This window comes from Cetorhinus maximus, chromosome 33, assembly GCF_964194155.1.
Source record: "Cetorhinus maximus chromosome 33, sCetMax3.hap1.1, whole genome shotgun sequence".
Lineage (NCBI taxonomy): Eukaryota > Metazoa > Chordata > Chondrichthyes > Lamniformes > Cetorhinidae > Cetorhinus > Cetorhinus maximus.
Window position 1 is genome coordinate 13,391,915 of NC_135911.1, and position 15,601 is coordinate 13,407,515.

At 43.9% G+C, this 15,601-nt stretch overlaps 2 protein-coding genes across 2 annotated transcripts in view; both read left to right on the plus strand.

Annotated features, from left to right (window-relative positions):
* Positions 1-15,601, plus strand: part of LOC144671614 (myelin-associated glycoprotein-like) — a 125,154-nt gene that overhangs the window by 69,517 nt on the left and 40,036 nt on the right. Inside the window, exons 3-6 of the mRNA XM_078533631.1 lie at positions 2,540-2,905; positions 3,305-3,601; positions 9,123-9,404; positions 13,699-13,980. Of these exons, the coding sequence (XP_078389757.1) occupies positions 2,540-2,905; positions 3,305-3,601; positions 9,123-9,404; positions 13,699-13,980 (1,227 nt within the window). The remainder of the gene's footprint in view (positions 1-2,539; positions 2,906-3,304; positions 3,602-9,122; positions 9,405-13,698; positions 13,981-15,601) is intronic.
* LOC144671566 (uncharacterized) overlaps positions 1-15,601 on the plus strand; it is a 205,932-nt gene that overhangs the window by 3,025 nt on the left and 187,306 nt on the right. The gene's annotated exons all lie outside the window — the stretch shown is intronic.

Below are 15,601 nucleotides of genomic sequence, written 5' to 3' on the forward strand. Positions count from 1 at the left end.
AATCTTCAGAATTCTGCTGAATCATAGATGTTTCGGAAGGACAGGGAACAAGAGGTTTCTGTTATCAGCGTTTCGTGTGGGGCCCAGTTCAGTTTGAACAAATAAACAACACCATCTTTGAAAGTCATGAACCCAACACAGCGGCACCTCCGACACATGCAGAGCTCAAGCTAGAGGCGCTTTGTTAGTGTGTTTCACAGTCTCTGCTGGAGTAGGGTCAGTGCTGAGCTTGGGGACAAGTGAGACTACAATGCTGCATCGGAATCAACAATACAACTATATGGGGTTTGGATCAGAAATAATCCCTTAGACAATGAGGATTCAAAGAGATTCCTTTGGCATTGAGGATCCAAAGTGATTCCTTATTCCATTGGTTGTCTAACTGGGGTCCATGAGTTTCCAAGGGGTCCTCGGCAGAATCAAATTATCGAGGAAGAGCGAGAAAAACACCGGAGAGAACGGGAAAGGTGGGATAAATGGAAAACTGTTCACTCTGTTTACACTAATGGGAGTTATTCTCAGTAATGGAGACCTTAAAACTATCATCGATTGTCATACACACCCATCTGGTTCAGTAATGCCCTTTAGGGAAAGAAATCTGCCGTCTATATCTGGTCTGGCCTACAGGTGACTCCAGACTCATAGCAGCGTGATTCATACTTCAACAGCCCTCAGAAATGGCCAAGCAAACCATCCAGTTCTCACCATGCTAGAAACTTCGATAAGGGAGTAAGATAACTGAAAGAGAGAAGGAAGGCAAAGCTGCCCATGTGGATTGATGTCAACTATCCCGAGTTATCATGATTGTCTCTACTCTGCTGCAGAGTTTATGTCAAGAGACATTAGGGATCGGCAGCAAATGCTGGGCTTGCCAGCGACGCCCACATCCCATGAATGAATAAATTAAAATAAAACTTATTACTTGGAAGGTGCAAGTCCAGGTTGTTATGATCCTTGACCAGACCCTCTCAGCACTGACCCTACTCCAGCAGAGACTGTGAAACACACTAACAAAGCGCCTCTAGCCTGAGCTCTGCATGTGTCGGAGGTGCCGCTGTGTTGGGTTCATGACTTTCAAAGATGGTGTTGTTTATTTGTTCAAACTGAACTGGGCCCCACACGAAACGCTGATACTAGAAACCTCTTGTTCCCTGAGCTTCTGAAATATCCATGACTTCAGCAGGATTCTGAAGAGTTGCTGATGGAGGAACAGACACCCAATTTTTTTTTAGTAATTTACAGTTAGGAACCAATAATGTTTTGTTTAAAGCAGACGTGGTTTGAGATTTAAGATACTTGCGAAGAGAATAAAGCTACAAGATTCCATGGCTTATGAACAAACAAAAATAAACTTTACAGTACCAGGTTAGAAAGATAAAATAATTCACAATGTCCACCTTATACCCTAACTTTCTGGGTTAATATGAGCTCATGTGCATTAACAGGCAAACTGTGGTCTCAGAGCCACACTACTCGTTAAATTGTAAACGCGACCAAGACAGATCCCTTGGACATCAGTGAACACTGTGAGTCACCCAATCTCACTGAAACTCTGTATCCCTCATGAGGGATTCCAGTCTTCACCTTTGAAAATCTCGTCTTGGAATTCTCTCCAAAAGTCGCTTCAACTCGGACGGTCTCAGTGACGTTCCACCTCACAGGGCCTCAATGCCGCTTCCTGTGACTCCGTGCCCCTGGATTCCCGACTATATACTCAAGCAGAACTAGGTTTAGATGAAAGGTTTTGATTGACTGGGTAGAGAGAGATTGTTCCCTCTTGTGTGAAAGAGAATAACTAGAGGCCGAGTGATTGGTGATTTCTTAAACATTGAAGAGAGCAGCCGCCAATTATATTGAATCAGATTAGCCAATCAGCTGTGTTGAAGAGCAGACAGGAATGTTAGGCTAATTAGTGATTCATGACGGTGATAATGGGGGGAGTTCTGAGGGCTCCTAATCCATTGTCCTGTCTTGTAAATCAGCAGTGAATGGATCTCAATTGATGCTTCTTGTAGACATTGTGTTGGGTGGAAGACTGGCTTCACTAAGGGGAAGCTGCAGCAGAGAGGTATTGGCACTGGGCTAGTATTCCAGAGGCCCAAAGTGATGCTCTGGGGCCATCACGGCAGATGAATGGGATTAAAAAGCCTGGGTAACTGATCACCTTCAGGGAAGGAAATCTGCCACCCTTACCCGGTCAGGCCTACATGTGACTCCAGACCCACAGCAATACGATTGGCTCTTAAATGCCTCTGATGGGCATGGGATGGGCAATAAATGCTGGGCACATCCCTTGAACGAATAATTTGAAAAAAAAAACTAAACAGTGTCCTGAGCACCATCAGCCAATGTGGAATGAACTTGTCCACTCCTGTTTCCAGGATTCTCTTCCATCCGTTGTGAAACCTTGGGGCGTTCCTCTTGTATCCTGTAGATTATCCACATGCAGCCACAGTGCCCCAGTGATGGAGGGTGTGGATATCGAGTCTAGTGGATTGAAATAACATCCAGAGTTAAATACTGATATTTCTCTCCCCAGTTGGACTGTCACAAGAGTGGAAAGGTGATACTCCACGAGAGATGACAGCGCAGGAAGGTTCGTGTGTACAGATTCCATGTCATTACAGTTATCCATCCGAGTTGGAAAACCAACCGCGAGATGGAGTCTGGTATAATAATGAGGAACAGGGATCATCGTCTATAGCCTTTCACTCCAAGGGTCACAATCACGAGTTACCACGGTTCCACCATCGGACCCGGCTGTCAGGAGACCTGAAAGGTGGCGACTGTTCCCTGATTATAAACAACATCAGACGGGAAGATGCAGGACCTTATTATTTCAGAATAGAATTTGACAGCAAAAATAGTTACAGCTACTATCCTGTAACCCAGCTTCACGTCTCTGGTAAGTGCTGTGTTATAATTACTCAACAATTCACATTCAACACTCAATGTGAAATAACAGAAACTGTGACATTTACATATTAACACAAAACACAGCTTATTATAACAAACTGTCTGATTCTCAATAACCTGTTGATAGCTTCCAGTTCAGTCCTAAAGCAACCTCTAATACTCACTTTAATATCAATGATTAAATGTATTGACTGTGTCATCAATATTATCAGGTTATCCACTCTCATCGATCTCTCTAATCCTGTTTAAAAGTCTTTCCTGATCATTGTAGTCTCTCAGTTCAGATATCATCCTTGTAAAAGTGCTTTCTCTTGTGGGACTGTGATTTCTATTTGAACTGATGCTTCACGTTATATTTCTCTAAAAGGATACATTCTCTGTGTGTTAGATTTCACAGATAAACCCACGATATTCCCTGCTGAAATTGTTGCAGGAAAGCGTGTGGATGTAAGCTGCACCTTCAACACAACGTGCAATGGAACAGCAGCACCTGTCTTAACCTGGGACACTCCCACTGACGTACCTGGATCAGTCTCAAACACTGTAACTCAGCATGGCGTCACTCTGACCTATACTTCTGTTCTGACCCTGACCCCATCACTCAAACACCATGGACAAACTCTCAGCTGCAGAGTGAGATATCCATCTGTTTCATCGGAGAGGACCCTCGTACTAACTGTGCAAGGCAAGTATGGACATCCAGTGTCTGGTGAGATAGTTGATGCATCGGTTTTCATTTTCCAAAAATCCCTAGATTCAGGGAAGGTCCCATTAGATTGGAAGATAGCAAATGTAGCTCCATTATTCAAAAAGAGAGGCAGACAGAAAGCGGGCAACTACAGGCTTAACATCAGTCGTAGGGGAAATGTTCAAAGCTATTATTAAAGAAGTTATAGCAGGGCACTCGAATAAGCTCAAGGTCATCAGGCATAGTCAACATGGTTTTGTGACAGGGAAATCGCATTTAGCCAACTTATTGGATTTCTTTGAGGACGTAGCATGTGGATAAAGGGTAACTGGTGGAGGTACTGTACCTAGAAATCCAGGAGACATTTGCTAAAGTGCCACATTAATGGTTATTGTGGAAAATAAAAGCTCATTATGTAGAGGCTCACATTTCGGCATGGATAGAAGATTGTCTAGCTAGCAGGAAGCAGAGAGTAGGCATAAGTGGGTCTTTTTCAGGTTGGCAGAATGTAAGGATTGATGTGCTACAGGGGTCAGTGCTGGGAACTCAACAGTTATCAATTTCTGTAAATGACTTGGATGAAGGGATTGTTGGGATGGTAACTAAATTTGATGATGACACAGGGATGTGAAATGGTCCGTTTTGACAGGAGAATTAAAGGAGAAGCATGTTATCTAAATGGTGAGAGATGCCATAGTTCTGAGGTGCAGAGGGATCTGGGTGTCCCAGTGCGTGAATCATAAAAGGCCAATATGCACGTACAGCAAATGACTAGGAAAGCTAATAGAATGTTATCATTTACTGTGAGGGGAATTGAATACATAAGTAGGAAGGTTACGTTTCAGTTTTACAGGGAACTGGTGAGAACACATTAGGAGTACTGTGTATAGTATTGGTCACCTTATTTAAGGAAGGGTGTAAATGCATTGGAAGCAGTTCAGAGAATGTTTACCAAACCAATACCTGGAATGGGTGGGTTTGTCTGATGAGGAAAGACTGGACAGAGTAGGATTGTATCCGCTGGAGATTAGAAGAGGAAGAGGCGACTTGATTGAAACATGTAAGATCCTTAGGGGTCTTGACAGGGTGGGTGTGGAGAGGGTGTTTCCTCTTATGGAAGAATCTAGAACTAAGGGTCACTGATTAAAAATAATGGGCCGTAAATTTAGGACTGAGATAAGATGATTTTTTTTTTACTCAGAGGGTTGTGAGTCTTTGGAACTCTCTTCCTGAAATGATGGTAGGAACAGAGTCTTTGGGTATTTTTAAAGCAGAGGGGAATAGATCCTTGTTAAGCAAGGGGGTGAGAGGTTATCGGGGGTAGATGGGATGCAGATTTCAGGTTAATATCAGATCAGCCGTGATCTTATTAAATGGTGGGCCAGCCTCAAGGGGGTGAATGGCCTTCTCCTGCTCCTTGTTCGCCTATTCTACATCAGCTGTGATAGTCCTGACTTTGCAAAGCAAGATCCCACAACCTGCACTCTGTTTAGCAACAGATCACCTATCTGATAAAAATTCACCTCTGACAGTCCAGCACACCCTCAGAACTGACACTTCAACAGTTCAGAACCACCTCTCTACTGACCCTCTGAGAATGCAGCACTCTCTCAGTACTGACCGTCTGACAGTCCAACACTCCTTCACTCCAACAGTTCAGCACCACCTCCCTTCTGATCCTCTGACAGTACCGCACTCCCTCAGTACTGACCTTCTGAAAATGCAGCGATAACTCAGCACTGACACTCCAATATTGCAGAACACCCTCAATACTGAACCTCCAATACTGCAACACTCCTTCAGTACTGACACTTTGACAATGCAGCACACCCTCAGTACTGACCCTCCGACAGTGCAGCACTTCCCCAATCCTGATCCCACGGCAGTACAGCACTCCCCCAGTACTGACACCCTGACAGTGCAACACTCCCCCTGTCCTGATCCCACGACAGTACAGCACTCCCCCAGTACTGAACTGAAGTGTCTGCCTGGATTACGTGATTTGTGGTGAAGTAACCTACATTGACATCAAAACTTTTACATTCTCAGCGTCTTTCCAAGTACTTCAAAGTCAATGTAAGTTAACTGATCTTTATTTGTTTTTAGATGCGCCACAGAATCTCTCAATTATTTCTCTTGATATGATTAACGCTTCATCGATCAATATAATTGAGGGGAATTCTGCAGTGATAATCTGCTCTGTCGAGAGCTTCCCAGCTTCTAACCTGACGTGGCGACGTCTTAATGTCCCAATGAACAGAACAAGTTCCAACAATGAGCTGTGGTTGGTGATTCCTCACGTTACATCCATGGACACTGGAGACTATCAGTGTGTGGCAGAGAATGAACATGGAGCAGTGGAGGGGTTCCTAACCATCACTGTTGAATGTGAGTGTACACAGAATTCAACAACACTCACACACACACACACAGACACACATACACAGACACACACACACACAGACACACACTCAAAGACACAAACACATGCATACCACAGGAAACCTCAAACACACATGCACACAATCAGGCACACACATCTCACACGCACACGCGCACTCACATACACACTCACACTCAAACACACAAACATATATGCACACTCTCTCACACACAGATGCACGTAGAGACTTGAAAATACAAACACAGACACAAAGACACACACACACACACACACACACACACATGTGAGTTCCCTGTCCTCTCTCAGTGCTGCACTGTAGTCTCGGTATCAGCTCCGATTCTGTGTTGAAGGAAGGTATACTCCAGATCAACAATACCCTGAATTGGATGAGCAACCTCCTGAACAGAGAATTGTAGATTTACCCCTCAGTGCTCCATCGATCAAATACAATTCATTGCCTGTCAAGCCCTTGGGAACATCCTGAGGATGTGAAAGGAAGTTCCTTTCATTCTGGATGTACAGCACCTCTACTGGTGGGGGAAAGCAACTGCAGTGTGACAGGTTACGTAGTCAGTGTCCATTTTCAATGTGACATAGGAACTTATACGGAGGATAGGTGCCTGGAAAAGTATTCAGACATCAGATGCAGAGAGATGAAACATGGAGTCTTGCTGTGCATTGTGTTTGATCACAATTAAATCTTTATTTGTTTTTAGATGCACCACGGAATCTCTCAATTACTTCTCTTGATATGATTAACGCTTCATCGATCAATATAATTGAGGGGAATTCTGCAGTGATAATCTGCTCTGTCGAGAGCTTCCCAGCTTCTAACCTGACGTGGCGGCATCTTAATGTCCCAATGAACAGAACAAGTTCCAACAATGAGCTGTGGTTGGTGATTCCTCACTTTACATCCGGGGACCCTGGAGACTATCAGTGTGTGGCAGAGAATGAACATGGAGCAGTGGAGAGGTTTATAACCATCACTGTGGAATGTGAGTTAAAGCAAACTTCAACATCTCTCCCACATAAACACAGACACTCAAACACACACACACACTCACAAACAGGAACACACACATACACACACTCACAAACAATCAACAACACACAAAATCTCACACACACACGCACTCACACACACACAAGTACTCACATACACAGATATACACTCACACACATACAAACTCAAACGCACACACTGAAATACACATTCAAATACAAAAACACATACACACATCTATGTACACATACACTCAGAGGCGCAGACACACTTGAACGCACATACACATACATACACACACACACACATAGACACACGTGTGAGTTACCTGTCCTCTCTCAGTGCTGCACTGGAGTCTCGGTATCAACTCTGATTCTGTGTTGAAGGAAGGTAAACTCCAGATTGACAAGACCCTGAATTGGATGAGCAACCTCCTGAACAGAGAATTGTAGATTTACCCCTCAGTGCTCCATCGATCAAATACATGTCATTGCCTGTCAAGCCCTTGGGGACATCCTGAGGATGTGAATGGAAGTTCCTTTCATTCTGGATGTACAGCACCTATACTGTTGGGGGAATGCAACTGCAGTGTGACAGTTTACATAGGCAGTGTCAATTATAAATGTGACATAGGAACTTATGCTAAGGAAAATTGCCTGGATATGTATACAGTCATCAGATACAGAGAGACAATGCTTGGAGTCTTGCTATGCACTGTGCCTGCTCACACTAAAACCTTTATGCGCACATTCTGTGAATGAACAAAAACAAACACAGGCAGTGACCATTATAAGTGTTAACATCGGAATTTATAATGGGAAAGATGCCTTGAAATGCATATAGACATCAGAGAGAGATGATACATTGAGTCGTGCTGGGCACTGTGTTTGCTCACAATGGAACCTATATTTGTTTTCAGATGCATCACGGAATCTCTCAATTACTTCTCTTGATATGATTAACGCTTCATCGATCAATATAATTGAGGGGAATTCTGCAGTGATAATCTGCTCTGTCGAGAGCTTCCCAGCTTCTAACCTGACGTGGCGACATCTTAATGTCCCAATGAACAGAACAAGTTCCAACAATGAGCTGTGGTTGGTGATTCCTCACGTTACATCCTGGGACACTGGAGACTATCAGTGTGTGGCAGAGAATGAACATGGAGCAGTGGAGGGGTTCATAACCATCACTGTGGAACGTGAGTTAAAGCAAACTTCAACATCTCTTCCACATACACACAGACACTCACACACACACATACACACTAACACACAGCAACACACACAAACAACTCTCACACACACACAAAATCTTACACGCACAAGCATAAACTCACACACTCAAATACACATATACACAGGCACACAATCTCACACATACAAACACATATGCACACACTCACATACTCACTCGAACACAAAAAAAACACACACACACGCATAAGCATTAACACACACAGGCATGCTTGGACACGCACACACACACATAAGACACATACAAACGTGTGAGTTCCCTGTCCTCTCTCAATTCTGCACTGGAGTCTCGGTATCAGCTCCGATTCTGTGTTGAAGGAAGGTAAACTCCAAATCAACAAGACCCAGAATTGGATGAGCAACCTCCTGAACAGAGAAATGTAGATTTACCCCTCAGTGCTCCATCGATCAAGTACAATTCATTGCCTGTCAACCCTTGGGGACATCCTTAGGATGTGAATGGAAGTTTCTTTCATTCTGGATGTACAGCACCTCTACTGGTGGGGGAATGCAACTGCAGTGTGACTGTTTACATAGACACTGTCCACTGTAAATGTGACATAGGAACTTATACTGAGGAAAGGTGCCTGGAAATGCAATCAGACATCAGATACAGAGAGGTAATACATGGAGTCTTGCATTGCACTGTGATTGCTCACATTAAGTCTTTATGCTTACATTATGTAAATTAAAAAGAAGAAACACACAGGCAGAGACCATTGTAAATGTTGGCAAAAGAAATTATAATTGGGACAGGTGCCTTGAAATGCATATAGACATCAGAGAGAGATGATACACGGAGTCATACTGTGCACTGTATTTACTCACAATGAAACCTTTATTTGTTTTTAGATGCACCACAGAATCTCTCAATTACTTCTCTTGATATGATTAACGCTTCATCGATCAATATAATTGAGGGGAATTCTGCAGTGATAATCTGCTCTGTCGAGAGCTTCCCAGCTTCTAACCTGACGTGGCGGCATCTTAATGTCCCAATGAACAGAACAAGCTCCAACGATGAGCTGTGGTTGGTGATTCCTCACGTTACATCCAGGGACACTGGAGACTATCAGTGTGTGGCAGAGAATGAACATGGAGCAGTGGAGGGGTTTATAACCATTACTGTGGAATGTGAGTTAAAGCAAACTTCAACATCTCTCCCACATAAACACAGACACTCACACACACACACAAACACTCAGAGAGAGCAACACACACATACACACTCTCACATACCATCCACCACACACAAAATCTCACGCACACACGCACTCACACACACACAAGTACTCACATACACAGATACACACTCACACACATACAAACTCAGGCGCACACACTGAAATACACATTCAAACGCAAAAACAGACTCACACACATCTATGAACAAATAGACTCAGAGGCGCAGACACACTTGAACACACACACACATACACACACACACACACACACACACACACATAGACACACGTGTGAGTTACCTGTCCTCTCTCAGTGCTGCACTGGAGTCTCGGTATCAACTCTGATTCTGTGTTGAAGGAAGGTAAACTCCAGATCAACAAGTCCCTGAATTGGATGAGCAACCTCCTGAACAGAGAATTGTAGATTTACCCCTCAGTGCTCCATCGATCAAATACATGTCATTGCCTGTCAAGCCCATGGGGACATCCTGAGGATGTGAATGGAAGTTCCTTTCATTCTGGATGTACTGCACCGATACTGGTGGGGGAATGAAACTGCAGTGTGACAGTTTACATAGGCAGTGTCAATTATAAATGTGACATAGGAACTTATGCTTAGGAAAATTGCCTGGATATGTATACAGTCATCAGATACAGAGAGACAATGCTTGGAGTCTTGCTGTGCACTGTGCCTGCTCACAATAAAACCTTTATGCGCACATTCTGTGAATGAACAAAAACAAACACAGGCAGTGACCATTATAAGTGTTAACATCGGAATTTATAATGGAAAAGATGCCTTGAAATGCATATAGACATCAGAGAGAGATGATACATTGAGTCGTGCTGGGCTCTGTGTTTGCTCTCAATGGAACCTTTATTTGTTTTCAGATGCATCACGGAATCTCTCAATTACTTCTCTTGATATGATTAACGCTTCATCGATCAATATAATTGAGGGGAATTCTGCAGTGATAATCTGCTCTGTCGAGAGCTTCCCAGCTTCTAACCTGACGTGGCGACATCTTAATGTCCCAATGAATAGAACAAGTTCCAACAATGAGCTGTGGTTGGTGATTCCTCACGTTACATCCTGGGACACTGGAGACTATCAGTGTGTGGCAGAGAATGAACATGGAGCAGTGGAGAGGTTCATAACCATCACTGTGGAACGTGAGTTAAAGCAAACTTCAACATCTCTTCCACATACACACAGACACTCACACACACACATACACACTAACAAACAGCAACACACACAAACAACTCTCACGCACACACAAAATCTTACACTCACAAGCATAAACTCACTCACTCAAATACACATATACACAGGCACACACTCTCACACATACAAACACATATGCACACACTCACATACTCACTCGAACACAAAAAAAACACACACACACATAAGCATTAACACACACAGGCATGCTTGGACACGCACACACACACATAAGACACATACAAACGTGTGAGTTCGCTCTCCTCTCTCAATGCTGCACTGGAGTCTCGCTATTTGCTCCGATTCTGTGTTGAAGGAAGGTAAACTCCAAATCAACAAGACCCTGAATTGGATGAGCAACCTCCTGAACAGAGAAATGTAGATTTACCCCTCAGTGCTCCATCGATCAAGTACAATTCATTGCCTGTCAAGCCCTTGGGGACATCCTAAGGATGTGAATGGAAGTTTCTTTCATTCTGGATGTACAGCACCTCTACTGGTGGGGGAATGCAACTGCAGTGTGACTGTTTACATAGACACTGTCCACTGTAAATGTGACATGGAACTTATACTGAGGAAAGGTGCCTGGAAATGCAATCAGACATCAGATACAGAGAGCTAATACATGGAGTCTTGCATTGCACTGTGCTTGCTCACATTAAATCTTTATGCTTACATTATGTAATTTAAAAAGAAGAAACACACAGGCAGAGACCATTGTAAATGTTGGCAAAAGAAATTATAATTGGGACAGGTGCCTTGAAATGCATATAGACATCAGAGAGAGATGATACACGGAGTCATACTGTGCACTGTATTTACTCACAATAAAACCTTTATTTGTTTTTAGATGCACCACAGAATCTCTCAATTACTTCTCTTGATATGATTAACGCTTCATCGATCAATATAATTGAGGGGAATTCTGCAGTGATAATCTGCTCTGTCGAGAGCTTCCCAGCTTCTAAGCTGACGTGGCGACATCTTAATGTCCCAATGAACAGAACAAGATCCAACAATGAGCTGTGGTTGGTGATTCCTCACGTTACATCCAGGGACACTGGAGACTATCAGTGTGTGGCAGAGAATGAACATGGAGCAGTGGAGGGGTTCCTAACCATCACTGTGGAATGTGAGTTAAAGCAAACTTCAACATCTCTCCCACACACACACACACACACACACGCGCGCACTCACACACACACACAAATACTCACATACACAGACACACACTCACACACATACAAACGCAAACGCACACACTCAAATACACTCTCAAACACAAAAATACACTCGCACACATGTATGAACACATACACTCAGAGGCGTAGACACTCTTGAACACGCACACGAACACACACACAGACACACACACACACACACAGACACACACACACACGTGTGAGTTCCCTGTCCTCTCTCAATGCTGCACTGGTGTCTTGGTGTCAGCTCAAATTCTGTGTTGAAGGAATATTAAATCCAGATCAACAAAACCCTGAATTGGATGAGCAACCTCCTTAACAGAGAATTGTTGATTTTCCCCTCAGCGCTCCATCGATCAAATACAATTCATTGCCTGTCAAATCCTTGGGAACATCCTGAGGACGTGAATGGAAGTTTCTTTCATTCTGGATGGGCGGCACCTCTACTGGTGGGGGAATGCTACTTTAGTGTGACAGTTTACATAGGTAGTGTCAATTATAAATCTGACGTTGGAACTTATACTGAGGAAAGTTGCCTGGATATGCATACAGGCATCAGATACAAAGAGAGAATACATGGAGTCTTGCATTGCACTGTGCTTATTCACACTAAATCCTTTATGCCCACATTCTGTGAATGAACAAAAAGAATCACAGGCCGTGACCATTGTGAATGTTAACATCGGAATGTGCAATGGGAAAGATGCCTTGAAATGCATACAGACATAAGAGAGGTGTTACATGGAGTCGTGCTGGGCACTGTGTTTGCTCACATTGAAAACTTTATTTGTTTTCAGATGCATCACGGAATCTCTCAATTACTTCTCTTGATATGATTAACGCTTCATCGATCAATATTATTGAGGGGAATTCTGCAGTGATAATCTGCTCTGTCGAGAGCTTCCCAGCTTCTAACCTGACGTGGCGACATCTTAATGTCCCAATGAACAGAACAAGTTCCAACAATGAGCTGTGGTTGGTGATTCCAAAGGTTACATCCAGGGACACTGGAGACTATCAGTGTGTGGCAGAGAATGAACATGGAGCAGTGGAGGGGTTCCTAACCATCACTGTGGAATGTGAGTTAACGCAAACTTCAACATCTCTCTCACACACTCACATACACATACACACACACACACACACAGACACAGTCACAGTCGCAGTCACAGACACGCACACAGACATACACACTCACGCACAAATAAACACACATATACTCACACACAAAAACACACAGACACATACACAGGCACACACTCTCACACATACAAACTCACATGCACACACTCACATACTCACTGAAACACAAAAACACATACGCACATTTGAACATTCACACACGCAGGCATAACTGGACACACACACACACACACACATGTATGAGCTCCCTCTCTTCTCTCAGTGGAGCACTGGGGTCTCGGTAGCAGCTCCGATTCTGTGTTGAAGGAAGGTAAACTCCAGATCAACAAGACCCTGAATTGGATGAGCAACCTCCTGAACAGAAAATTGTACATTTACCCCTCAGTGCTCCATCTATCAAATACAATTCATTTCCTATCAAGCACTTGGGGACATCCTGAAGATGTGAATGGAAATTTCTTTCATTCTGGATGGACAGCACCTCTACTGGTGGGGGAATGCACCTGCAGTGTGACCGTTTACATTGGCAGTGTCCACTATAAATGCGACATAGGAACTTATGCTGAGGATGAATGCCTGGAAATGGAATCAGACATCAGGTACAGAGAGACAATACATGGAGTCTTGCTGTGCACTGTGCTTGCTTACAATGAAATATTTATTTGTTTTAGATGCACCACAGAATCTCTCAATTACTTCTCTTGATATCATTAACTCTTCATCGATCAATATAATTGAGGGGAATTCTGCAGTGATAATCTGCTCTGTCGAGAGCTTCCCAGCTTCTAACCTGACGTGGCGACATCTTAATGTCCCAATGAACACAACAATTTCCAAAAATGAGCTGTGGTTGGTGATTCCTCACGTTACACCCAGGGACACGGGAGACTATCTGTGTGTGTCAGAGAATGAACATGGAGCAGTGGAGGCGTTCATAACCATCACTGTGGAATGTGAGTGTGGAGATACATTCGTTTGTTCGTTGTCACCATGGGCTCACTGGAGCCATTGGGATCTTCTTGTTTTTAATCCAGTTTTCTTCAATCCTCGGTCAGTCCACGTTATCGACACATCCCATTTTTCTTCTTCCTTTCTGCTTTATCTCTCAGTTTCTCCTTCAACGGCTGTCAGGACAAGGCTGTCAAGTCTTCGTTTCCAATCTCCGTACTTGACGACCTTTCACCTCTAACTGCCCTGAACAGCCCTTTTAATTGCTGAACGTCTCCTCTTGATCTAAGCCACTCATTGGTCTTTCTGTCCATCCAGCTGATTCTGAGCATCCTCCTCCATCGCCACATTTCAAAAGCTGTTCCCCTTCTCTCATCCTCTTTCTTCAGAATCCAACTCTCGCCTCCAGAGAGCGGACACTTCACACTAGTGACCGGACTGGACGGTTTCTCAGCTTCAGGCTGATGCTTTTGCACTTCCAGACATTCCTTAAGTCACTGCTCACGCCTCTTGCCGGATCTAATCTAACCGGGATTTCACTCTTGGATATAATTTTGGTGTTTATTGTTGTGCCGAGGTACTTGAATTTGTTCACTGCCTCTATCTCGGTGCTTCCAATCATAAGGTTCCCATTGCCATTTTGAGCCATAATGTTGGTCTTTGCCTCAGTGATGTTCAGTCTAAAACACTGACTGTGTCTTCAGCCTGGGCCTGCCATAGTCTCCAGCTCCTCCTTTGTTCTGGCGATGAGTGTGCTATCGTCGGCATTGCTGAGATTCCATAAGCTCCGACCCCCTGTGATGAAGCCACATCTCTCTAAATACAAACAAATCTATCGACAAGAGACTGTGGCATTTGCAAAGTCTATGACTCTCAGTTCAATGTACATGAACAGAGACACACAATCTCCAACTCTCTCTCAACCTTAAAGACGCTCCTTAAAAGCATTAAGACACACCCTTAAAACCTTCTGCTTTCAGCCAGCTTTTGCTCACTTCTCCTAATATCTCCGTATGTGACTCGGGGTCAGATTTTGTATGAATGGAGGTGAGAAAGGATGGAGGGAATTCAAGAGGTTAGAGTCCAGGCAGCTGAAGGCACGGCCGCCAATCACAGAATCACACAGTGCAGAAGAGGCCCATCGGCCCATCAATTCTGCACCGACATGTGAGAAACACCTGACCTACCTACCTACTGCCATTTGCCAGCACTTGGCCCATATCCTTGAATGTTATGAGGTGCCAAGTGCTCATCCAGGTACTTTTTAAAGGATGTGAAGCAACCTGACTCCATCACCCTCCCAGGCAGCGCATTCCGGACCGTCAATACCCTCTGGGTAAAAAAGTTTTTCCTCTCATCCCCCGAAACCTCCTGCCCCTCGCCTTGAACTTGTGCCCCCTTGAGACTGACCATCAACTAAGGGGAACAGCTGCTCCCTATCCACCCTGTCCATGCCCCTCATAATGTTGAACACCTCAATCAGGTCACCCCTCAGTCTTCTCTGCTCCAACGAAAACAACCCAAGTCTATACAACCTCTCTTCAAAACTTAAATGTTTTATCACAGGCAAAATCCTGGTGAATCCTGTCTGCACCCTCTCCAGTACAATCACATCCTTCCTATAAT